General features: G+C 41.2%; 1 protein-coding gene across 1 annotated transcript in view; it reads left to right on the top strand.

The window, feature by feature from the left end:
• Nucleotides 1-27,809, top strand: part of MYLK4 (myosin light chain kinase family member 4) — a 133,689-nt gene that overhangs the window by 26,872 nt on the left and 79,008 nt on the right. Inside the window, exon 2 of the mRNA XM_054017996.1 lies at nt 1,137-1,395. Coding sequence (XP_053873971.1) covers nt 1,137-1,395 — 259 coding nt within the window. The remainder of the gene's footprint in view (nt 1-1,136; nt 1,396-27,809) is intronic.

Raw genomic sequence — 27,809 nt, 5'->3', positions numbered from 1 at the left:
AAAGGGAAAGTGCCCAGATGAAAATCACATATTTAATTACTTACGTAATCCTATATTATACAAAATTATTTATCTATGTTACTAATAACAGTGAAAGAATAATTAAATTCTAATTTACTTTGTATAATTTATGGTATTTGTCCAGGTTGAGCAAAATGCAAGCAATAAACAATGCAACTGGATTGGTCTGTTTCAGCTTTCCTGTGCTCATGAGCTAGCACGATGCTGTTGTATTTGGATTTACATCACTACTAGACAAGGCTTACAAAAATAATTCAAACATTTTATTCACTTTAGATTTTAAGTCTAAAATAAATTGAAAGTCCCTTTCCTTTACTACTGAAATGTTAGATTCCATTGCTCCCCATCAAAATCTGTAGTACTACGAGACATTTTTTCAATGTGTGAGTGCAACACATTTTTATACAGATGTGAAAATGGAATTTAGAGTTTGTCTACACAGGGAAGTTGACCAGCATAGCTCCCTGTGTCGACATTATTCTAGAATAAAAGTCACTTTATTCCAGAAAAATTAGTGCGCTTTGGAATAGCTATTGCAGAATAACTTAATTTGCAATAGCTATTCTAGTCAATTTCCCTGTGTAATCAAGCCTTTAGGTTCCTAAGTCACTAAAAAACTGGTAATGATATCTAAGGCCTGGGCTACACTGGGGGGGGGGGGTTGTTTCGAATTAAGATACGCAACTTCAGCTACGCTATTTGTGTAGCTGAAGTCGAAGTATCTTAGTTCGATTTACCTGGCCGTCCTCACGGCGTCGAGTCGACCGCCACGGCTCCCCTATCGAATCCACTTACTCCTCTTGGCGAGGTAGAATACGGGCGTCGATTCGGGGATCGATTTATTGCATCTAGATGAGACGTGATAAATCAATCCCCGATACATCGAACACTACCCGTCCATCTGGCGGGTAGTATAGACATATCCTAAGACAGGCAAAGGTTACTAATGTCAGCAATATGTTTCTTTTTTGAGCCTAGCTAGTTATAGCTACAAAAAATACCCCTACAGATTTTAAGAGGAAAAAAGTCTAACATTTGTATTGCACATTTATCTTGTTTCTAAACTAAAAATGCAAAAGTCATGTTAATGTTTCATTTGTTTCTCCTCATTACAGACAAGAAAAGGAAGATGTCAAACATCGTGAGTATTCACTGATTTATGAAACCAAGCTGGAGAGAGATCAAGATGGTAACCTTATTGGGTACGACACAAAGCTATTTAAGATTAACAGGATGGAAGAAATCAATACACAATACAGCAGTACCAAACTAGGCAAAGTGGCTTTTTTTCAGTGTTTGGAAAAGGTGGAGAGGGTGAGAAGCTTTTGGGAAGAAAGAATCAGTGAACCAGAGCCTGGCACAGAAGATAAAGAGGTAACCAACTACAGAGATATTACACTCCCTCCTCTGCTTCCCACATATGTATAGCTTAGTACAGTGAAATTTCACTTGTCATGCTATTTTTCATATTTTCCATTAAAATATAATGCAGTTACTGTAGTTTTGAGAGATTTTTGAACTTGGGTGCCTAAAGTTTAGGCAATTAAATCTGTATTTAGGCGCAGTGCCTGATTTTCAGAAAACTCATGGGAGTTGTGAGAATTCAGCACCTCTGAAAAAGCAGGCTGCTTATTTAAATGTGGATTTAGTTGCCCCTCAAGTTTAGCAGATTCCCAAGTTAGAAAATTCTGGAATAATTTTTTGAAAAATATGTACATCTTTCCATGCCACTTAGTTAAAGCTCAACAATAGGTGGTGATCCTGCATGATTGAAGTTGGTGGGAGCTTATTGACTTCCACAGGAGCAGAAGCAGGCCCATAGCGTACAGATTTTGTGCAGAAAGATGGTTCCATGTTCAGCTAAATTCTCCTTTCAGGTTGTTTGAAAGAATAAAATATTTCCTGACATCATTAAATTGTACTAAGGGGAAAAGCCAGAGAAGCTACTGACTCCACTGACCTGTGTCTATTCAGACAATAGTTAGGGAGCAGTACTTAGAACCAGTGCAATGAGAAATTATTTGTTTACACACCAGTTTGTGAAAAATTACATACATTTTAGTTTTTAATCTGTGAGAGTAGAGTTCAGGGAAATGTAAATATTCAGATATTCAAAGGTTATAGGCATTTGTTTAATTTTAAAGTTATTCTGAGATATTTTGCTTTTATAGTCAAACACCAAGAAATTTAGTTTTTAATTATTTTAATCATTATTTTCATCATGATATATTTGGGGGAAATAATTATTTTACTATTAAATGTGCTGCTACTGTTGTTAGTCATTTTTAAAAAGAAAATAATATATATATTACAAAAAAACCCTATCATATGTGTAAAATGCATTTCCAGTCAATTTCAAGGTAAAATCAAGACTCTTCTGACACATTTCTGGGTCTCTACATAGGATTCAAACGCTATAGTAAAACAGCATTGTCAAAGCTACTAGTCCCCATGACTAAAAGGCTATTTTCTGGGTGGTGGGTTGTTGTTTTTTTGTTTAGTTTTCGTGTGGGGGCGGAGGGGAATCTATTAACTCCCCAAAATGAGGGTTGTGTTAGTATTAAAGTCACAATTATTGGGCTGGAGTCAGGGCCGGCTTTAGGCCGATTCCCCGGAATCGGGCCCCGCGCCTAAGAGGGTCCTGCGCCTTAGGCACCTTTTTAATTTTTTACTCACCCAGCAGCGGTCCGGGTCTTCGGTGGCACTTCCGCGGCGGGGGTCCTTCAGTGCCGTGAAAGACCCGGAGCAAGTGAAGGACCCCCTGCTGCCGAAGTGCTGCCGAAGACCCGGACTGCCGCCGGGTATTCGAATCGGACCCTGCAGTTCCTAAAGCTGGCCCTGGCTGGAGTGCGGAAGCAGAAACCAGTATTGTTGACATGCACTCCACCCCGTCCATTCTTTCTGCCTGTTGCAACATTCTTATCTGCAGGGATTTGGAATGAAGAGATTTCCTGTTGTTCTGAAGATTCTCATTCATTTCAATCCACAGCCATGTAACAAAAATGTAGCAGGCAGGAACAGGAGGGCAGGATGAACTGATTGCCAGTACTACAGTAAACCCAACATGTCTAGCATCCTCAGTTTATTGCAAGCAGGTTGTCCATTCTAAATTGGCATTTTAAGTTTGTTGCTGGTAATATATATATATTTTACAAACTGCCCAGGCAATACAAGTAAAATATTGCTCAAGGGTAAAACTAGTTGCCAAGATTGTTATAATAACTTGGAACTAAAGAACTTGCTTTAATTAACTGGGTGGCCACTGTCATTGCTAAGCACTCTTTCCTTCCTAGTGGCCTGTGAGTGTGAGTGTCAAAAAAGGAATCAAAACCAAATCTTCTCCTTAACAATACAGAGCCCTAGATCAGGGGTAGGCAACCTATGGCACGTGTGCCGAAGGCGGCACGTGAGCTGATTTTCAGTGGCACTCACATTGCCCGGTCCTGGCCACCGGTCCGGGGGGCTCTGCATTTTAATTTAATTTTAAATGAAGCTTCTTAAACATTTTAAAAACCTTATTTACTTTACATACAACAATAGTTTAGTTATATATTATAGACTTATAGAAAGAGACCTTCTAAAAATGTTAATATTACTGGCACGCAAAACCTTAAATTAGAATGAATAAATGAAGACTCGGTACACCACTTCTGAAAGATTGCCGATCCCTGCCCTAGAGTTTCTGTGCCTTCCTGCATATAGCAGGTAGTAGTCTCGGTGATTGCAAGCTTGTTTCCCATTTCTTGGGTGGGGGTTGGGGGAAAACCTCCATTAATCATTGATTCCAACTTCATCACCTTTTGATACGTTTCAAGAGTTAATGCTTTGTTAGAAGTGTTGCTGGAACCTGTGCAAAAAACTTTTGAGGCTCATAGGAAGAGGTGTGACTGACTGCAGGCCTCCAGGAGGAAAAGGAGTAAGTGCAGAAGCAAGGTTGTGTCCTCCTACTCTAGCCCAACAGTCTAGTCAAAAGAACAATCTCGCTCAAGCTAAAAGGTAGTATAATTCAGTTCTAATGACATTCTACCATCTTTCTTGAGCCAAGAATTCCAAATACATAAGCTTGAATTATGTTTTTCCTAATACTGGTCCCAAATTAACTCACATAAAAGTCGTTGGCACAACACCCAGATCCTAGTTCAGCACAGCACATAGGCATGTGGTTAAATTTAACGCCTAAAAGTTTTGCTGAACTGATTGGGCCTAAGCCAGGGTGCAGGTATAAGAAAAAAAAACTGAGCCCTGTATATAAAAGCCTTTAGCTTTATCCCCTAGCCTGTTGAACACGAACATAGTTTTATTATATTATACAATGAGAAGAGGAAGGAATAATTTCCCCTGCAGGATTGGGTGGGTGTGCAGGGAAAAGCGAGGAGTGGGAGTGTAGACTTAATTTCAGTGAGTGGGATCTCACTCAGGTTGGATTCAATGGCAAACCTCCTATTCATTTCAGTGGGAGCAGTACCAAGCCCAGAAAATATATCAGTGAGGTTATGGGGGGAAATGTACAATATTCAGAATATTTATAAAAGATGTGTTCACTTGAAAGGTAAATGTTATCAGAGGCTAATTGGACAGAATTATAGAAGAAAATACACTCTCTCCTCTCCCCCCCTCCCACCCCGAAATAGCTGTCTTTCTAGAGATGTTACTTTTCTAAAATAAACAAACAGGAGGAGCTTATCTTATTTTCAATATTACTTATATTTTATAAAAACCAAAAGCCTAATCTGAAAACAAACACCCAAGGAACCATTAGAACAATGGGAAACAAATCACTGTGCTGCAAGTTCAGTTATGTGTAATAACTCAAAGAAAATGACTGGGAGAGAGCTGTGGAGGATGGCACTCTTCTTCAGATCCTGGGAGAGATGAAAAGTTACTAACTGAATACAAAAAGGGTTGTTATGGCAAATTAGATTTTCTTTCTCTGTTCTTTGAATATATTTTTGTTCCCTCTGTTCCAGTGTTCAGAACAGGCCCTTCCTATTATTTTTGCAACTATATGGGTTTAAATTAAAGAACATCGAGCTACCAAAGAAGAAAAGACCGAAAGCATGAGAGTTAACCAGAAGAAAAAAAGGATAGTTTTGTGATCAGTGTTTTATATGGAGAATGTTCTATTGCCCTCCATTTCTATCTATGGCTCAAATTCTGCCCTGGGATGCGTGCACAGTAGCTCCCATTGACTTCAGTTAAAGCTGCGCAACTGCAGTCAGGCAGAATTTGGCCCTCCAAACTATTTCTATGTCTGAAGACCAGCTATAGCCTGGCAATTATTTATGCCACCAGAGTTCAAGAATTTTGGAGTTAACTGATAGCCTGATTACTTTAGTCAATCACAGTCAAGTTCAAACCTGCCTGATTAACTTGTTTGACTTCAGACTGCTCCAATTACAAGATGACATCCTGGCCCATTGAATTTCACCCTCAGTCTCTGCCCCTGGCCCTCAGCTCGTAAAGAAGTGTGGTTTGACGGCAAATGGAGCTGAAATCCACATGTTTAAATTGGCTGCAGAGATTCAAAATGAGGGGAACCAAGCATAAAAACAGTGCACACTGTTTTAAATTATATGGGATTATTTTCTTTAGTTGTAAACATGTTCTTTAATCTCATTTCCATGATTCTGGTGCAAGTAATTTATTCATGATTTATTTAATTTTATTGATTTTTTGCAATGCCCACTGCTCTAGCTGCTAGGCACTTGTTTACAGAATTCATAAAACAATAAAACCATCCATGATGGGTGGTATTAAAAGACCATTTCTTTGGGACTACAAAACAAGACAAACAGCTAAACTCAATCTTAAACTCAAGCTCTCTACTCAGACTACCCAGGGGAATACATTTTAAAGGCAGGGCCCCTCAACTTTAAGAGAGTGATGTAATTCACCCCCAGAGCCTGAAAGTAGGTTTCAATGCAGCAGCTCTCTAGCTTCTTATGGTCTGGAGTGGTAGCCACTACTAGTCCAGGCTTCAATGCAGGGTTTCTGGGTTGTATGATCTTGGCCCTGGCCAACCACCTAATTTCCTTTTCCTACCAGTTTATTTAGGGTCAGTGCAGAGTTCATCTTTGCAGTACATTGACGGTGCAGAGACCCCTCTATGCAGCCACTCTGTCAGCAGTTCCCCACAGTCTCCTTGTGGCATATCAGTGATGTGGAAGGCCTTCGGGTAGTCCTCCATCCCATGAGTCATGTTCACCCAGCTTGACTAATGCAGTCATGGGTCCTAGCATTTGATAAACAAAGCAACTATGACGTTTACAACTGATTACTACATAAGCAATACCATAACTCATAACACCACTACCCTGGCCTTTTTTCCTGCAAAAACAGTTACGACAGGACCATGGTTGTTGTATTCTGGTTGTTATAACTCAGTGCCTCTTAGCATTGCATTGGTAAAGGGACTAGGAAATAAAGGTTACAAGAGATTTTTCTGATGGCATTTAGTGGACGGGGGCAACAGTTTCATGATAAACTCATTTTTATTCTTGAAAGATGATGTCAGAGTCCCCCTCTAAATGCCAGAGCCGCAGGCATATTTTTATAGTCGTGCAACATCCATCAACAAGGTTTGTTTGAATAGACAGTTGCCAGGGCAGTCCATCATGGAGTTAGTTAGAAAACATATTTTTTCCCCCCTGACAAGCAATCAAAATAAGTTTTCATTGATATTTTTTGTAGAGGATTTTGACTTTTCCATCAGAAAACTGAACTTTGTAAAGTTGGTTTTTTTGGGGGGGAGTGGGGAGGTTGATCTGTTTTCCAACAAAAAAAAAATCAACACTTTTTCACAGAAAGCCGACAGGTTTTGTGGAAAAATGTGTTTAATCAAAACCCAATTTTCTGTAGAAAATTTTCCTTGAAACTGTTTTTCAACCAGCCCTAGTTCCAATATTTAGATATAGGTCCTAATTGTAACTGGTGCACCAACTAGGTATTTGGCATTCAAACTAGCTGCTCCATTGGTACAGGGGATGGGGACTGCTCATCATTCTCTCTACTTACTCCCTGTATGGGAAAGAAGGCCAGTGGATGCTCAGTGTGGGTCCTTCTCTTTTAAGTCATGTCACTGATGATTGTAGGAATGGTGGAAGCAAAGAGTCTCTTTCCAGAGCTTTGTCTGTTGGGGAGAACAAATGCCTTGGGCCAGCGACTCCTATGCAAACTCCTACACCAATAGCAGCCATGTAACAGTGTTGCCATGATTAGTCCAACATTATTATTTGTTTTACTTAATTGCCGCAGCTCCAGTTCCTGGAGTCATTCCATTATAATCTCAGCTTTCATTTCTGTGTGTGTGTGTGTCATGGTTTGCGGAGAAAAGTCTGAAATGTGACCTGAGTGCACCCTAAAGGCTCAGAAGCTAGATGGCAAATAAAAAGAATGCAACTTTTTTTTTTTAAATCTCTTGATTTTTAAGCCAATCTCATAATTTTGGGGGACCATATTCATGATTTTTGAATGTTTGGGGTTGGCAATACTCTAATTGTTGTCCTATAGAATCATAGAGGTGTAGCACTGGAAGGGACCTCAAGAGGTCATCTAGTCCAGTCCCCTGCACTCAAGGCAGGAATAAGTATTAACTAGACTAGGGTTACCATACGTCCGGATTTTCCGGGACATGTCCGGCTTTTTGAGGCTCAAATCCCCGTGCGGGGGGAAATCCCAAAAAGCTGGACATATCCGGGAAAATAGGGAGGGAGGGCTTGGCGGTGCTTGGCTGGGGCCTCTAGGGCTGGGGCCGGCGGTGCGGGGCTGGGCCGGGGCCGGCGGTGCTCGGCAGGAGCCGGGGGTGCAGGGCCGGGGTCGGTGTGGTGCCGGGCTGGGGTTGCGGGGCCGGGGGCACGGTGCCGGGCCGGGCCGGGGGCACGGTGCCGGGCCGGGAGCCGGGGGCGCGGTGCCGGGCTGGGGTCCAGGAGCCGGACGTGCGGTGCCGGGCCGGGGGCCGGGCCGGGCCAGGAGCCGGGGTCGCAGTGCCGGGCCAGGCACGGGGCCGTGCCGGGAACCGGGGTTGCGGGGCCGGGCCAGGAGCCGGGGTCGCGGGGCCGGGCCGGGGGCCAGGAGCCGGGGTCACGGGGCCGGGCCGGGGGCCAGGAGCCGGGGTCGCGGGCCGGGGGCCGGGCCGGGAGCCGGAGGCGCGGTGCTGGGCCGGGAGCCAGGGCCCAAGCCAAGCCAGGCGGGAGACGCCGGGGCCAGAGCCTCTTGGCCTGGGCCGGCCGGCCGCCAAAGGGAGCCGCTCAGCCAGGGGGTCCGGACTGGGCTGCACCCCACCCCAGCCTACCTGCTGCCTCCCGGTTTTCAGGCTTCCCGCGAACATTTGATTCGCGGGAAGCAGGGGAGGGGGAGGAGCAGGGAGCGGAGCGTTCAGGGGAGGGAGCAGAGTTGGGGCGGGGCTGAGGGCGGGGAAGGAGCGGAGTTGGGGCGGGGCCGGGTCCCCATGGAGTGTCCTCCTTTTTAAAAACTAAAAGATGGTAACCCTAAACTAGACCATCCCTGACAGGTGTTTGTCTAACCTGTTCTTAAAAACCTCCAATGATGGAGATTCCACATCCTCCCTAGGCAATTTGTTGCAGTGCTTAACTACCCTAACAGGATGTTTTCCTAATGTCTACCCTAAGCCTCCCTTGCTGCAGTTTAAGCCCATTGAACCTATCCTCCGAGGTTAACAAGAACTATTTTTCATCTTCCTCTTGTAACGATCTTTTATGTACTTGAAAACTGTAGGTAGATAATTAAGCCCTTTGCCTGCCAACCTCCGGAGAAGTGTATGTACCTAAGCACAGGGAGAATTACAGTATTTCACATTCACACTGCTCCACCCTGCCCAATTAATCCTCTTTCATATTCTTTGTCCATCTCATTTATATTCACATGCTATGCAGTTAAGGCTTTAGCTCCAGCCAACTGCACTGCAACTATTATCTAACTCTACATGACATCCTTTGTCCTCCAATTTTGGCTTCCCATCCCTGGAATCCAAACAGTTTCTGTGCTTTAATTAGAGGTAGATCTGGTAGCACCATCTGTTGTTAAGGTTGCCTAACACTTCCCTTTATAAGGCCCTGGTTTTGGTTGCTTGTAACTTTGCCAAACTTTAACTGCTCAGGCCAAAAAATTTTCATCCCAGGTGTCTATCTCAAACTGATTTTTTTGTTCTTGAAAATTTCAGCTACAATAGTCTAGCTGTTTCTGAGAATGATATTACAAAATATGTTGTTTTGCTCATGTTAAAAAGAAAAATGTACTACTGCTTTGCTGAGAAGCTCCAGCACCTCTGTGCTTTGGAGAAAGGGACTTTAAACTGATCAGGACGGTGGATATTGGATGGGGGAGAGAGCCAGGAGTCAGTGTGGGGAGGTGAATAGAAGGAAAGTAGGGACACACTGGGAGTACAGTATCAGAGGTGTAGCCGTGTTAGTCTGGATCTGTAAAAAGCAACAGAGAGTCCTGTGGCACCTTTAAGACTAACAGATGTATTGGAGCATAAGCTTTCATGGGTGAATGCCCACTTCGTCGGATGCATTGGGAGTACCTGGGCAGAAGGGTCTATAACCACAAGAGAATACTCCCCTACGTAGCCTGGATTGGAACCCAGGAATCATTGTTATCTCTAGTCCTCTTCTGTCAGCAAATAGTGGTGGAAATTACAGGCAAAATATGTGTCTCCTTCCCCCCCCCCTAGTGGCTAGTCCACATAGAAGATGATAGCTTACTATTGATACCAATAGCTCAAGTGGTAGAGATCTGTGCTGTGGCTCGAAAGATCTGAACCCTGCTGCTGGGGACTGGTATAGTGCAACAAGATATAATTTCTGTTTTTTCAGTTTTTTGAGGGCGGTTGTTGGTTTGGTTTTTAATAGTAAATTACATCGAAAAAGTTATATTAGAAGAATGTAGAGTTTTCAAAGTCAAGCACTCAAAAGTGAGGAAATATCAGAAATAAGGTGGCCATATAGCCTTAATTAAGGGTCCTTCTACGTATGCATTACCATAGTCTTTAATTACGTGACACATACTATTTTTTCCCACAGTTTTACCATCCAAATGTTGCTCTTTGTGTATATTTTGTATCCCTTGCAAATTAAAAGGCAAAAGGGACTAGCAGATGACTGACACTATAAACTGTTAACTATTATGGTTGGTGCTAATAGTTTTGGCTCATTTGAGAAGTGCTGGGATGTCAGAGTAAATTACCTTGCAAGCAATCTTGTCTGTAGGCCCCTCACACCTGTTTCTCTCTTGTCAGTAGGCTGTCACTCTTTTTTCCCTTATAGGTCGAGGGAATGTGTTGAATTGTGTGACAAGATCCAACCTACCCAGCAGCATGCCCATCCCTTCCCCAGCTAGGTAGTGCTTACCGAGTTGGGGAGGACATTTGAGTGTCCAGCAAATTACTTCTAGTAAACCAAGAGACCAAAGTAAATCAGCTTAAAAAAATGGATCTACCCTTGAAGGGAAAAGATGTCTGGATTGCAGGTAGTTTCTGCGTTTTAGCTTCATTCCTCGGGCACATATTATGGGCTGTGCTAACCCGTGGAAGAAACAGAGAGACCTCTGCAACTGAAGATACACAGGTATTAGAAATACTTAGGTGGATTCATTTCATATATTAGCCTTGATAGTTTTAACCAGGCAAATGCTGCTTGTAAAGAGAGTTAGAATGTATATTCTTTTAATCTCCTTAATGTATGTTCCTTAAGGGAAAAAGACAAAGAGAAATATAAGAGCATCATTCCCTTGCACCACATTCACTTCTTTCATAATCTGCAGTAAATCCTAGTAATATTGCTGTAATTTTTAAAAAAGCTACATCTCCCCTTTCATGCTATTTGTTAGTTCCTGTTAAAACATTGTTCTAATGACCTCTGCTGGGTGAGACAAATAGGACCTCTTGTCTTCTTTGGCCACTGCCTGAATAAGCATGTCAGGCCCTCTACTAGCTGCAGTATTATTGTCACATGACCAATGCAGGACCCCACACAAGATCCCGAAAGAGGCTTGTGAGAGTTTCAACCCTTTGGGTTGACATCTATTATTTTCCCACTATTAGTACGTGAAGATATTATCATCTTCCTAAAGATCCACGAGCTGATTGATTGATTGTAGAGGATTATAATTATATTATTGGGGTTGTTGCAACCTAACCACTAAGTTAAACATGTGATTTCACAATGAGGAAATGAGTACAGCGCGTACCAGCTGGGGTTTAGCTTGAGAATTTTTAAAAAGAACTTGCAATAAGAAATGTGGCTTAAATAAAAACAGATGAATTTAGGTTTAAAAAAGCAAATATAAGGGCTCTTCTCAAGTAGCTTCTATCATCCAGATTGTCAGGATGATTAGACTTAATTACACCACTACAAATTGCTGAATTCTATTCATGAATGCATCTGTGCAGTCTCAGAATTAGTTTCCTGTTTATAGTCTCTGAATTCTGAAATATCACCAGACTCCAGTTTGGCATATTCTTCTTTCCTGTTGTTATGAGCTGCAAGAGGCAATTATCTCATGCTTAATACCACAGAGTTTTACATTTTGGGCAAGAAAGTCAGAGGACAGGGATAAATAAAGGATAAGCTAAATTGTGTATCGTCAAATCTCTTTATGTTGTTGTATTTTTAATTTAAAAAACAGTAAAACAATTTGTTATAAACAGAAAGTAAAGCCAAAAAATCAACTGAAATTGTTCCTAAAAGCCTTTCAATTCTTTTGGTATTTCTATAATTATATAATTTCTGTGATGAGCTGAAATGACAACTCTGAGTTAGTGTCTTATTCATCCCACTTTCATAATATTCTATTAGTGACTCTCAGTGAATTTCATTAAAAAGAGAAAAGTAGTTCTTATGCTATGAAAGTTTTTGATATAATACATTAAAATAAGTTAAATAAGCATGATGCTTCCATTTACGCTACTTCTGCTTCAAAGACAATTATGAGGAGAAAAATGTATAAAGTTATACTTTCAGGGTAAAATATATTTTAAAATACTTCTTTATGCAGTAATTAATAGATATGATTAAATACTATTTGTTGAATAATATATACTGTTTTTAATCAACTACCTTGTTTTATTATTTTGTGTGTGTGTATTATTTGACCAGCTTATAACTGATTGAAAAATAGCCTTTGAAGGACATATGAGGCAAATAAGATATTATTCATCGCATATACCATCAGTTAACCCAGTGTTTGATTAGTTTTAATTACTACATAAAATGTATTTACTTTTCAAGTTGTATTCTGTTTCTCTTGTATTCAGTTTACGCAATGAAAACAGATGATTTCACTTTGTTTATAGTTACAATTCTAAACAGTTTGATTTTGCATTTCTCATGCACTAGCACAATGCTGCAGTTTTTGAATGAAAATGCTGCAGGAATATGTTAGAATCAAGGAAACATTTCAATTGCTTATAGGTTTTATAAAATCATCTTTTTCCAAAATTGAAATTTTGGAAGAAATTTGATTTGATAATGTCTCTTTAAAACCATATTATTGGGATGTTCTTTACCTATAATTTTAAAATATTTTTTATATTGTGCTGTAGCATTTTCATCTATCTACGTTTACATTATACAGACTTACTTGGTGTAAAGATAAAACTGGAAATCTTTGTCCTGGAAATTTCAGAACAGTATGAAGAAATGTAAACTTTTTTGGGGCTTTGAATTTATGTACTTGCGCAAATTTGGCACATATTGAGCAACAACTGACTGATGAACTTTGTATTGTGCATTCTATCAGTGTTGGGTATCATATCTGCAAATTATATGTGATACAATAACCACATTTGCTCACATACAGCTATTTTGAGAGCTGTGAGTTAAGATTTCTAGCCCACACTTTGGAGGACATGCAGAAACCTTCTGAGAACTTCTGCTTGTTTTCAAATAAGACTGCCTCAGTGAGACTCTGTGTTTCTGCTTTCTGTCATATTTTCAATGGTCCTGCTCTGCTCTTTGTCTCCTTCCCACATGTATTCACTATCCACCCACATGTCAAACCTTTGATCATCTCAAAACCTGGCTTCTACAGGATCATTGTCAAAAATAAATAAATAAATAATCATGCCTGTGGGCATGATATACTCATGTCACTTCTGAGCGACACTTTAGAGAGAGTTGAATTTGGAGGAAGGTCCAATTCTTTCCTCAAATACATGCGTATAACTCCCATTGAAGTCAATGAGAATAGTACAAATGTATCTAAGGGCCGAATTAGGCCTTGGGTATATATAGAGAGAGAAGCCAAGAAACAACAGGGTTGTTTTATTGTGCTTGTCTGTGACTTTCATGTTTTTATTTGTTCACTGACTTTGGTTTAGTTTTCTTCAGACACGCAAGACCTTTCCTCTCAGTTGGCATTTACCTCCAGTTTACTGCTCCACTGTTATCAATGTTGGCCTGTCAATGACAGCACTTGAGTACAACTCTTAGCGCTTATTGTGTTGCAAAGGAAATGAACCAGAAATGGAAGATTTAAGACTTTGTAGTACTACGGTTTGGCATCTCTAAACGTGAGCTGGAGAAAAACCAAAGATGTATTAGGTTTTAAGATAGCCTGTTTTGTCCTTTAGTGTATATGGAAGTATATACACAATGGCAAGTGGGCTGAAAGGAGTTTTCCGTTACACTGCAATTCAGCAAAGCTCCCACAAAAAGTGCTGTTAGCTGGATCCTGTGAGAGACAACTGTCTGTCAAGACATCCCCTTGTGGCACAGTGTGGCCCTACAGATGCACTGCTCTCTACTCCACCTACCTGGATTTTTGTAAAAAAAAATCACTCCCAGGCCAAACTATGTTAAACTGAGATTCCCCGTGGGAGGTGGGGTCTCATTTGTTATGTCATTTACAGCATATCAATAAGTCTGTAGCCCCTTAAGTCCAGCCCTTGTTCCCCCTGGATTCAGTGTTCCCACCGCTTTCCGTCAGGGCTTGTGTGCTACTTTAGGTTGGTCCCATCTGAGAGCCAGGAGTCACACAGCTCTCCTTCTGGGACTTGTGTATGATGGTTCCTACACACTTCCCCTACTTAGGTCAGGAGTCTCACAGCCCTCCTCTTGGGGCCTGTGTCAGTAACTCAGGCCAGTTGCAGCCCTGGGTCAGCTTCTCTGAGTTGGTCCCTTTTAATTCTGCCTTTTCTCCCTAGGCAGGCCTCTTCCAAGCTAGCTGCTCATACTCACTCCTTCTTTGGCTCTCTAGAGCAGTGGTTCTCAAACTAGGGCTGCCACTTGTTCAGGGAAAACCCCTGGCGGGCCGGGCCGGTTTACCTGCCACGTCCGCAGGTTTGGCCGATAGCGTCTCCCACTGGCCACGGTTTGCCGCTCCAGGCCAATGGGGGCTGCAGGCTGAGGGGCGTACTGGCCGCCCTTCCTGCAGCCCCCATTGGCCTGGAGTGGTGAACCACGGCCAGTGGGAGCCGTGATCGGCCAAACCTGCGGACGTGGCAGGTAAACCGGCCCGGCCTGCCAGGGGTTTTCCCTGAACAAGCGGCGGCCCTAGTTTGAGAACCACTGCTCCAAAGGCTTCTTTTTATCACTAAGCCTGGGGCTGATTTAGCCACATGACCTACTTGTCATGTGGCAATGATAATTTCCCCCACCTGGGGAGAAGCACAGATGGGCTGGACCTATAGCCTCAGTGGATAAATACTTAAAGAGCCACTGGGCTAGAGACAGAGTAACAGAATGATTCTAACACCTGGTGGTCAGGACACCACCTGGGCAATCTATTGTGTAGTCCTCCTGCTTGAATGACTATTAATTATTTATATACAGTGTAGCAGCTTCAGCAGGAGACATTGAGAGCTCCCTGTCCACCCTCCAACCCTCCACATCAGACTCTCTCCTAGCTCAGTGGCTAGAGCACTCTCTGAGAGGTGTGGGAGATTCCTATTCAAATCATTCCTTTTTCCTCAGGCAAAGGGGGAATTGAACCCAGGTCTCCTGTATCCTGGGCAAGTGCTCTAACCACTGGATTAAAAGCTATAAGGTGGCCACCTCCTCCTCTGGCCTAATTTTTGAATGGGGTCTTATGCCATAGGCGTGCTCAGAGCACACCAGTGGGATCAGGTCCCACGGAAGATAGGCAGGTGAACACCTATCTTCCTCCGGTTCTTGGATTGCACTGGTGCTTAGGTGGGAGACAGGCATCTGGATACCTAGAGTGAGGCAGTAATCCGCATGCTCTGAGACAGAAACTTAGGCACCTAGGGAACTTTAGGTTCCGAGTGAGCTGAGGCACCAAAGGATTAGGCAAGAAGGGATTTTGTGGGTCACAGTGGAGCCTAAGTCTGGGGTTTAGGTGCCTAAGTACCTTTGTGAACCTGGGCCCCTGTGACAGATTGTATATTTTGCTGGAGATTTCGTGGAACTTGTAGCCAGGAGATGTTGTGAAGGCCAAAACTGTAACAGGGTTTTAAAATGAACTAGATGTGTTCATGGAGGATAGGTCCATCAGTGGTTATTAGCCAAGATGGTCGAGGAGGCAGCCCTATGCTCTGGGTGTCCTAGCCTCTGATTATCACAGTGGATGATGGGTGGATCACTTGATGGTTACCTGTTCTGTTCATTCCCTCCTGACATTGGCCACTGCCAGAAGACAGGATACTGGGACAGGTGGATGATTGATCTGACCCAGTATGGTCGTTCTTATGATACTTGGTTGGACTGCAGTAATTTTTACTGAACTTTACTAGGTTTCTGCAAATAGATAGGTTATTGAACTATTTGTTGACTGTATTGCACATAGTGAAAATTAATCACCGTACCATTGCTCAAACTACCGTGTGTCACGTGCTTTGAATCTCACCCTCACTGAATAAAAGTTTACCTTTTATAGTCCAAAAATCCTATTTCAAGTGCAAAGCACATCTAGAAATGCCTCATAACAATCCAAGTTACACTTAAAAAGTGTGTCTATACTCTCAACATGAGTGGGGGTGGGATGTAAACAGCTCTGAATGGTTTGCTTTACTTTTCTGTGCTCTGTATAAAAATTTGCTATAGCCTTCTAAATGGGGGCTTGGCACAGCAATATCCTTTACTCATTATGGTCTTCCCCAAAGCAGCATCAAACCAAGGAGCAACAAGAGAGCAAGTTAGACCTGTGCAAAGTAACTTTCAGTTATCTCTTTTCTTGTTTGCACATGGAACCACAGTAGATCTCGGTACCAGTGTCAGATCATTCTCTTTGGGAGGACTCAGATTACCAGTGCAGCGGACCAGTGACATGTAATATTTCATTCATTTGTGACGTGGGTGTAATACTGACCTTGTGGTGACCATGCAACCTACTGGTACTTGTGTGGATTGGTATGTATGCTTTGTGATGTGCAGCTAATTGAGTATACCGGCACTGTGTTCATGAACGATTTCTCTTTGAATGGTTCAGATGTATGTTGTGGATATGACTCCTCCATTCATTTTACCATATAGATGATTTTTGTAACTGAATACAACCATGCACTGCATTTCCAATCCCATGTTCCTCAATGAGAGCACCTTTCCTGAGATGACAGGCACACATAGACTTGATATTGCATGTGCAGCACTGTTTGACATGATACAAAGCAGTGTAACATTGACTTTGAAGACATTATATTCCTTTCATTGGCTTTGAATTTGCCTATCTGTTCAGTGGGTATAGTTACTGGTGTAATGAAGAGGCTTTATTATTTATTGTTATTTGTATTACTGCAGTGTCTAGAGGCCCCAACTGAAATTGTGCTAGGCACTGTACCAACTCATATTAGGAGTCAATCCCTGTTCCCAAGGGCTTATAATATTAATAGACAAGTTAGAAAGTGGAAGGGGAAACAGACACATAGATGGGTGAAGTGATTTCCCCAAGGTCATATAGCAGGTCAGCGGCAGAGACATATATACAATGAAATTGAGGTTGTTGACTCCCTGTCCAATGTCTTGTCCCCTGGACTATAATTAAGCCCGGGGAGGGACAGTTATGTGTTATCAGAATTCTCAGCCTATCAGGTCTAAGCTTTTATCCAAGCCATTTTATTAATGTAAATGTATTTTGTGCAGGTCCTTCACATCAATTGTGCTAGATTATGTTGCATTTTCTTGGTTAGTGATATCAGATACAGCAAAAAGTGGAGAAAAAATATAGCTTCACAGATGCTCACCAACTTGATAGATCAAGAATGTATGAATGTTGATATGAATGTAAAGAAAGGTGAAATGCAGTGTGTCATCCTTAGATGTATAGCCTAGTGAAGATTCCCCCCCTCCCCCATAAACCGTCAACGGTGTCCTGTTGCAGTTATCTCACCAGCCAAACTGTAATATATACTGGGAGATATATGCAGACTGCCAACTATGACCTTTCTTTCTGGCATCCATTATAGCTGTGTGATGTCTAACTGAACACGTTTAATGATGGCCATGGTGCAGTAAAAATTACATTCTAATGCTGAGTGAATGGTCAAGGATTCTGACCAAGGGCTTTTCACATTGGAGAGGTCACATTCTAGTCACATGAGACAGGGGATGAATCTTCCTCTTGGGTGATGAACAACATAAGAAGCTGATTCTCATTTTCCCCTTAAATAGTCAGTCCAGTATAGTTCTCCATGTTTTCTCCTACAGTTGCTTAAATTCCAGCTTCCCCACTAGATCTCTCTTTTTCCAGTGCTTAATTTGTAATGAAAGAGGTGTTGGGGCTCAAGCAATTTTTTTACTTTCATAACTGACAGGGCAAGCCCAGAGGTGCGGGGGCTATGAACTGCCAAGCCCAGAGGTGTGGGGGCTCAGCCCTGCAAAAATTAAGCACTGTCTCTTTCACCCTCCAGTGGGTCAAATTGTGGTTTCAGATACTCATGCATGGTTCCCAGCTGACTTGAGTGAGAATTGCCCATATGTATATAAAGGATGAGTTTTCTTCTTCATATGTATGGAAGGATCAGGGTCTCTGCTTCTCCAGAACAGATGGTGGAATATTGTGGGTAAGTCTCTGGCCATAGTGTGATCCTTGGTGGGAGTGTAGAAAATGGAAGTGGATAATTAAGCAATAAACCCCTCCTCTTTAAGGGCAAGTCTACACTACAGTGCTACATTGGTGCAGCCGTGCCGCTGTAGCGCGTCTGGTGAATGCTCTTCCGTCAGCATAATTACTCCACCTCTTATGCTGACATAGCGCCAGTGTGGACAGCATGAAACTTGTGTCGCTCGTGGGAGTGTGCAGGCTTTTTCACACCCCTGAGCGATGTAAGTTAGATGGACTTAAGCGATAGTGTAGACCTGCCCTACGTAATCCTTTCCATCCTAGATATTCCCCATTAGCACAGTATGAATACCACAGATACTTAAAATACTTAGTATTTCTCTAGCTCATCTTTAATCCAATGGGAAGCATGGACATGTCTGATGCAGTGACATGTTAATATAACTCAAACTTTTAACTATTTTGTATTATTGGAGTTTACAAATGAAACCATTGTTATGGGGGACATGAATATGGAGTTGCATAGAACAATGTTCATGGTAGAGAAAGGACAGGACTAGATTGTAATTCGCATAAAGGGATTCTTTACTGAAGCTTTAGAACACAGAGCGAACCCAGTATTTCTCCCTAGCTCTTTAGCTCCCCAGCTAACTAACCACAGCCTATGTTGCCTAATGTCACCACACAAGGCCTCCCTACATCCAGGCCAGAACTAAGCAGTCATTGAAAGGGCATATGGACAGATTTAATTTAATCTGTCACCCCCATCTAATTATGAGCATATTTATTTTAGCTCGTATATTAAATACTGGCTGGAGTTGAGGATTATAGAAGAAAACTATGGCCTATTAGTTTAATTAATGGCAGGGAGACCATAGAAGATACAGGCTGGTTTTCTATTGGCTTATGATGGCGTTACAGCCCCTAATACCCTCAATACGCTTTTAGGGGGAATGCAAACCTAAAGATATTTTGGTTTTGCCAAACCAAACTCTTCTCTTACCTGCCAAAATCTATGTGAGGCCCAGGCTTGATATGTCTGAGCCTGGAGAAATTTGCTAAAACACATCCAGATCCTGTCTATTCTAGGTGTGCCATAAGGTCTCTCTGCTCTTTTACACATTCTATATTCCTTCCAACAGTAGGTTCAGGTATTAACATAAGCTTATTACGATTTCCAGACATGCAGAGACTTACTGTATGGGTGGTGTAGCATGTTTCTTTGTGTATCTGAAGTGATCTGGAAAGTGCAAACATGAAATTAATGGGTCCCACTGATCAATCAAGGATGGCCCCCTATTTCATCTCATATCTTGAAGGCAGTATCCTTGTATCTAATCTATTACAGAGCAGGATCTTTCTTCCATTCTGGACATCTTAGCACTGCATCGTGAAAACTCATGCTCTGATGTACACCAGTTACTTTTTTTTAATTTTAAAAGTAATATCCCTCATTTTAAAATGGGGGAAACATGCATGAAACCAATAGTTCGCTGCAGAAGCTTGGATTTATCCAAATACTCTCATTGCCCAAGTGGTTGCCTTCATTGTCATGCTTCACAGCATGTTTGAGATGAGATGTGAGGATAATTAGTGTATAATCATCTATCTTGTCATCTTTTATTGGTTAACTACAGCATACACACAGTACTATCTCCCTATAAGTATAGCGATAATATACACACATTATATCATTTGTACATAAAAACAAATCTGTACCATGAAGATGTCATAAATGCAAATCTATCTTCAGAAGGTTTTAACTGGTCATCTAGAGCTTGATTCTCATTTATAGTAAGGCCTCTTTACAGTGTTCTACCAGGGCCTTTCGTGTGAATGAGAATCAGGTACAAGTCTGGTGGGTGGGAAAATCTCAAGGTAGAAAACTGAATAGACTGCAGTGACATAAAACTTTGTATCCTGAAACTGAGTTGGATCCGTTTCCCCTCATATTACTGATTCCCCTGCCATCTTTAGTGAGAGGCTATTTCCTTTTGTGGCCCAGAAGGTAGTCTTCTTCAGAAACCCTGATAGTCAATTCATAAATGGGAAACAAACAGCACTACAGTTAGCTCTCTTTCCTTGAAGAACTGCAGCATGTTTGCTGCTCTTTGTCTATCCTTAGTGCAGCTGCATGAGACTTGACCTTATCCAAGGCAGAACACATCCCAAGTTCACTTCCAGACTTAGCTCTACTGCGCAGAGAGATGGCTAATTCACATACTATCACTTATTAAAGGATATAGTAGTTTAAATTTGTCTGAAGCTTGGAATTCACAGCCTTAGATTACAAGTCAAAATGCATTTATTCGGTGAACTTCTTATCCAAGTCCCTAGTGGAATATCTGCTTCACAAAAACAGTTTGGTTCAAATGGCAGCCTCTTCTTGAGGCCACAACTGGAATAGTATGAGGAAGCTTGTATGGTGCCTCCCTCACTGTGATGCTGGAAGATCAGGTGCCAGCTCATGCCAAAGCCCCTAAGCCTCACTGAACACTGACAAATGCGTAGCTGTAAATCAGTCTGGCTCACCCGTGTGTTAGTATTGTTAAAATAGGTATTGAAGAGATGAGAATGTGTTTCTAATCATGAAATGCTTGTAGGATGCTGCATGTATTAATCTTACTTATAACATCTGTATCCCATGTTATAAGGTTATATTAAGTATTTGGATTGTAATTCTCTGTAATTGTGTAAGTGATCAAACAGGAAAGGAGCATTAATTAATACAGAAATGCCAGCTTCCTTCAGAAGTGTTATGTCCTGTCCACCAAGAAGGCACATTGAAACCAAATAAGCCATTGTGAAACATCAGAGAACAAAGACTTTGTTGATTGCTTCCCTCCCCGCCCACAGTCTGTCCCAGACCCATGAAGAGGAGACATGCAGGTGGACTAGTCTCATCATCTTGAACCCGGGGAGGGGGAGAAGCGAATAAAAATCCATGACAAGAAGGAACTGTATCTCTATTGCTTGAACTCTGAGGGACTCAAGATTTCTAAGCATAAGCAAGAGATCCTCAGGGCTTGGTTTGGGTTAGCCCAGGGATCGGCAACCTTTGGCACACGGCTCACAGGGTAAGCACGTTGGCGGGCCGGGCCAGTTTGGTAACCTGCCGCGTCCGCAGGTTCGGCTGATCGCGGCTCCCACTGGCCGCACTTTGCCACTCCAGGCCAGTGGGGGTGGCAGGAAGCGGCGTGGGCCGAGGGATGTGCTGGCCACACATTTCTTTTCTTAGTTAATAAATCTTTAGTTATTTTAGTATAGGTTGACCATAAGTGTTGTCTTTGGTGAGCTCTAAGGTGCAGTTGATCTGGGATAAGAGACTGGTCCTTTGGGACTGAGAGTAACCTGAATATTGTTGTGATTGTTGTTGTTAGGGACCATATTTCACAAAAACAAGCTTGCGTGGGTGGTAAGATAGACTGGAGTAGCTAAAGAGACTGTCTGTGACTCTATGTTAAGACTGTTACAATGCTTGAGGAGTTCACACTTGTTATTCAGTTGGTGAAATCTAAGTATCAAACTCACAACCACTTTGGGGTTTGTGCCCTACTTCTTCACAGTCTGCCCTGAGGTTGGTACTCACTCTCCCAAGCCAACTCTAGACAGCTTGACACTCACCTGCATGAATTGTAATTTCACACAAGTTAAAATAATAAATTCATTGAGTTTGCTTCAAGAAGATGAATGAACTTCTAAAGATGGGCTAAATTCATCCCTGGTGAAACCTCGCTAATTTGTGTGTAAGTATTCCTGTTTCTTTTACCCTCAGATTTAATAGCTCAGATTCTTCTGCAGCACAGAAGGTGCAGTCCAGGAGGAGAAAAACCAAGGATGGTTTTATACTTCCCCTATTTTGGGCCAGTACAGCCCCTGGAATAGGAAAGTAGCCTAAAGGGCCTTACCAAGCTGCCCGTGGGCTGCTCTGCAGCTCAGAATTGCTGGAATGCAGAGCACTCCAGCCACTTCCTTTCTAATTCCTGAAAGAATCCCTCCCACCTTTGGCACAACCTTATCCCAGAGGCTGTGGAGGGGGCGGGGGGCGGGGAGCAGCATAAGGCCATGTACACCCATACTCTGCTCCCCTTGCACTGTGGGGCCACTCTGCTCACTTTATGCTTGTGCATCGCCATAAAAGGGCTGTAGCATGGGCTGGAATATGGCTGAATGTGGGGTTTTTTTACAATTGAAATAATCTCAGAGAGAAGCACAAGAAAGTGGAGATAAACTATGTATTTATAACTTCAATAGTGCTAAGGCTGTAGGAGAGTTGTAATTCAGGCCTTTCCAAATGTCTTTGTCAATCAAAAAACAAAACAAAAACCAACCAGCAAATCAGTTATCTTGGGTAGCTCCAAGATTGGCATCAGTCCGTGCTATGGGTTATCAACTTTTCTGCTGAAAAGATATGATGATGTATGAGTTTCCTAATCAGTCCCCTTAGACCTGGATTCTCATTTAGTATCACTTGATACTTTTATTACTTTTTTATCACTATGCAAGTTTGATTCTTATATAGTTACAGTCACATGCCCCTGAAATAGACCTGACTGCAGAATCTGTGGAAAAACAAGATCTCTCACATACTTGGCAAATACTAGTTAATAACATAAAGGCTTTTATGTAACATGAGTCAGAGAATACAGTTGCAGATGAAAGAAACAGGTGTGATGTGTGAAACCTTTCATTGCAAAGGGGACACGCCATGGTGAGATAGACTGAAGCCAGGAGCGGCCCTAGACTAGCTGCCAGCAACTGGCGCCCTAGGCAAACCATCCAATCGGTGCCCCCAAACCCCAAGGGAAGATCTAGGCTGAGGTTTTTGGTAAACTGGGAAACATTTTTCCCCTTTTTTCCTTTTAATGTTTTTTAAGCATTTTTTTTTAAACGGATGCTTAATTGTTCGGTTTGTCCGTCCATCCGTCTGTCCAACCAATGTTTCTGAGATCAGATAAAATAGAGACACGAAATTTTCAGAATAGATTTGTACACGTCAGCTAGATGATATTTCAGTTCGATTTCAAATAAAAATGCATTAACATGTTAATTATAATTTTTATTATTACAAATCCAAAATCATCCATTACGCTATCCTGCTTTAACTGCCATTACCACCACATCCAATATAAAAAGAAATAAGAAAACTCTTCAATGAACTTGAACCTGTATTTACAAAACACTCTGAATAAAAAACACTCTGTGCTCTTAAAACATGACTTTTCTTGCTTTAAGTTTTGAAAACTCAGTCACTAGTTCTTTTAGATCCAGTTTTTCAGCTATTTCATGCTCTGTTGACATTGTGGCAAGCCAACACGTCTCTCTTGCACCATTGTTGAACGCAGATATGTTTTTATCAATTTTAGCTTTGAGAAGCTTTGTTCCCCACTAGCTATGGAAACTAGCAAAATTAAAGAATGCGTAGAGCTATAAAAATGTTTGGAAAACTGTCTGTGAGTTTATTTTCACAAACAAACTTCAGGAATGGAATGGTTCTTAAGTCGTCTTGAAAAAGCGTGAAGCTCACTACACAAATCTGTAGCATCAATGTCTTTTGAATTTTCATGAGTCAATGCCAACTCCAGTTTTATACAAAATTCTCTTATCTGTTTTGATGTTTTCTTTTGCAAGCTGTGGCTATCATATAGAAAGCCAAATACTGACTCCTAGCTGCTGCATCTGTTGAAATCTTTTGTCAACCAAGAGAATAGCCGTATCGAGGACTGCGAAGTAGAAATTCACTTTGAACCTTTGTTTTGGGTTCTGAATAGGTGTGTCTCGTCCTTCATACGAAAACTGCTGTCTCTTTTGCCGAATGCGAACTGGCTCTGGTTCAAATTCTTTCGGAAAGTCTATTTCTTCAGCAAGCTCAAGAGACTCTACCAGTATTCTTTTGAACCCTTCATCACTTCTGAATTCCTCCAGAATATTTTTATTTTGCTGCAGTTTTTGAATAGCAGACTATAGGTTCAAGTTCTTTTCCTAAAGCTGCTTACTAGTGAGGTTAATCTCAAAGAGGATATTATACCACAAAATGAGTGAAGTCACAAATTTGAACTTGGAAAGGCCATTTGCAAGAGCTTCTGTATCTGAATGTGCCATATTGCCAGATGATCCAGTAAAGGTAGTATCAGAAATTTCAATTAGGGCATCATAAATGTTTCCAAGTTCATAGCGAAGAGGCTTCAAAGCATCAATGCGACTCTCCCATCTTGTCTGACTAAGTGGTTTTACAGTTAGAGAATTCACGTGGTGAGTCAGAATCTCCCAGTGGCGTGTTGAGTTTGAGAAAAACACATAAACATATTGCACCAGGTCAAAGAAACTGCTTCCCTCTAAACAGCATCTAGCAGCATCATTGATAACCAATTTCAGAGAATGTGCACTGCAAGGAACGAAAAAGGCCCTAGCATTGATTTCCATCATTCTCCTTTGCACACCATTGTCTTTACCCTTCATATTACTCCCATTATCATAGCCTTGGCCACGTAAGTTTTCAACAGATACTGACATTGTTTCAAGCTCTTGTAGAATAGTTTCAGTCATAAATGCTCCAGTCGTCTCCTTCAGTGGTACGAAACCCAAAAAATGTTCCTTTATGAGCACTTCAACATTATCTTCATCTGCAGACTTTTCCATATCCTCAAAATGAATGTTCTTCGTCATTTGTTCAACATGACTCAATAATACTGGTGTACAGTCCAGTATTATTTAAAAGTATTTTGCAGAATGGGCAGCTTCTACAATTTTCTTTTTAATGGCATTTGCTAGGATTTGAATCAGTTCATTCTGCATATTTTTTCCTAAGTAATGAACCTGTGTTTCATGATCAGTTATTTTACGTGATCCTTCATGACTGGATCAATCAAAGCTGGGTATTCAACAAATTTTAAAAAGTTTCCATTATCTGGAGTGTATAATTTTTCATTTCTATCGCAGCTGCAGAATTCTAAATTTTGCCCACTGAGAACTCTCACTAAAGCAATCAGATGCTCTAATATTTGTTGCCTATATTCTTGTTTTTCCTTGATCACACGTAAATTTTCTTCATCAATAGTTTTTCCTTTTTTCAATCGTAATTCAAGTTCTTTCCAATTTTGAAAACATTCTAAATGTTCTGTACTTCTTTCACGTGAAGAGAGAATTGAAGATATGTTTTTCCAGTCCTTCGAACCATTTTCAGTAAGTGATGTACCAATTGCTTGATTTCTAAACAACTTGCAGCAAAAGCAAAACACAGAGTCCTTCGACACTGAATATTGTAACCAGTTTCAATTAATTTCTTCTCCATTAACGAGTTTCCTCTTGTAATGCTGAGCTGCCTTCATCTAGAAGTAAGTTTCCATCATCTTGAGTTTCCAAATTGCTTTTTTGTGGATGTGAGCTACCCTCATCTCGAAGTAATATACCTTCATCTTGATGTTCCAAACTGCTTCCATGCGGATGTGAGCTAACCTCCTCTCCAAGTAAAATTCCTTCATCTGGATGCTATGAACTGCTTCCATCTTTATTTGGATTAAAGAGAAGATATTTCAGGAAGGATCCCTGCTGTTTTGCTTGGTCCTTTTCCTTCTCAGCCTTTCGTTTATGATACTCAGCTCCTGAGGGGTTTCTTTTTCCTCTTTCTGCCATGGGGCATTTGAATACTGTTATGTACTGTGCTCCTGACTGCAAGCATTATAGCGTTAGGCTGACACGCCACATGGTTGGCGATTTAAACCACATTGCAGCCATCCCAACACGTCTTTTCACTGCTTAAAGGTTCAATGATTAGTAACATACACTCACTTACCTATTAAAACAGTTAGTTACAGTGTTTCCATGGAAACAAAATGACCTTTTTCAACATTATAACCCAACACCAATTGTTTGGAAAGTAAACCCCTTCCTCACGGTTACCTGCTTGGAGTGTGACATCATCACTTTCGTAGTCTACTAAGCGTTAACACTGTTACTTTTCCTTTATTGACCTTATTTATTACATATGAACCAGTTATAACAAAGAAAAGTTCATAATTATACAGCCCGATAATAACGCTAAGGTTTGATAATGCTTAAAGATACTTACATTTTGGATTTATAATGCTGAAAGATGTTCTACTTTATTCTTTGGCACCAAGAAACACAATTTTCCACAGTATTCGCTCGATTCTTAACCATCTATCTGCAATGTGTGTTAAAATGACTGTTTGACATGTATCAACTCGTGATATCTCCGCACTACATGAATTTCTGGCCATGCGACCTTGATGTATATTCGAGTTAGGTGTCACTAGCATTGCAGCTCTTGCCGCTGGTGGATGTGTTTCATTGTGGCTGAGTTATTGCTTATCAAAATTGTGGAGTGAGTCATCTTAACCCTATGTCGCAAACTGAAAAAAATGTTTGCTAAAATATTATTTATTTTTGTAGTAAATAAAAGATTTGACATATTAATAAATTCTCAGAAATGTAGAGAAATGAATTATAATTCATATTCCCTCCATACATGCACAGGAATTGAAATAATGACACCTTTGTTATTTTATTTGTATTTTTTTCAACTTTTTCTTTTTTTTTCATTTAATTTTTTTTTAAATTTGACTTTTTCCTCGAATTTGGCGCCCCATTTAACTTGGCACCCTAGCGACCGCCTAATTCGCCTATATGGATGGGCCGCTCCTGGCTGAAGCCCAGTGAAAAGATTCTTCATGAGGCAGATAGGGTACTGGACTGGGAGTCAGGAGGCCTGGGTTCTAGTCTTTGCTCTGCCATTGACCTACTGTGTGACCTTGGGCAGATCTCTGTGCCTCTGTTTCCTCTCTCTTGTTTATTTAGATTGTAAGCTTATTTGTGCAGGGACTCTCTCTTACTGTGTGCATGTACAGTGCCTAGCACAATGGAGCCATGGTCTTGGCTGAGGCCTCAAGGTTAATCTATAATCAAAATATTAAATAAAAAATCATTTGGAAGCATTTGATTTAGCAAATCAGACATGAAGTTCTAACTAGACGTCTTTTTATTGTGTGGGGTTAGTGGGGAATGACACTCCATTAACTCTTCTACTCACCCCGACTTTAAAGGGCTTGTGTTGCATCAATGATCTATCCAGTCAAGAATGTTTGGCTGTAACTCCCTCTGAAGCCCAGCATTGTTCCTTTAGACAGATGATGCAGCCAGAGTGATTTAAGGTAATCTCTCCCTTCATGAGCATGCCACCTACTAGCCTCTGGTGTCTCAGGAAGCTTGGGAGGAATTCATACAAAGTTAAAATGTGAAATCAGAGATAAATAAAGCATCAGAGAAATATGTTGATACAAATGTTATCCTGAACTCTAAAATACTCGAGGAAAGATATGCTGAGTTAATGTGAATATATATAATTAGCTTGGCAGAATTCAATGTTTTTTTTTTTTTTTTTTTTTACAATTTTGATGGATCATATCAGTTTATTTTTAAGCAATTTTAAAATTTTCATCCATTTAAATTTTCACAGTTGCAGGGAAATTATGGGGGTGATGTCTGATAATAGGTATGGGTGAGACAGGCTCACCTACAGGTATTCTGGGTCCGAGGGCAGAGCAGTCAATGAGTCCCCTAGAAAGGGATGGCTGAGGTTTACAATGCTATTTTTTATCCTATTGATAACAGATTAGAACCCCCTATACGTAAGTTGTGGTGTTCCTTGATGTAGTTAACTTTTTTTTCCGGTTACAGCACCAGTATTAAACAAATTGTGAGCCTAAATATAAGATGTAGAACTTGTTACTTTGAATTATATATTTAAATTAAATAAATACATTATGGAATGAAATTGGAGAGAGTCCAACGGAGGG

Source organism: Malaclemys terrapin, chromosome 2 (assembly GCF_027887155.1).
Source record: "Malaclemys terrapin pileata isolate rMalTer1 chromosome 2, rMalTer1.hap1, whole genome shotgun sequence".
NCBI lineage: Eukaryota > Metazoa > Chordata > Testudines > Emydidae > Malaclemys > Malaclemys terrapin.
This window is presented reverse-complemented; position numbering and strand designations above follow the sequence as displayed.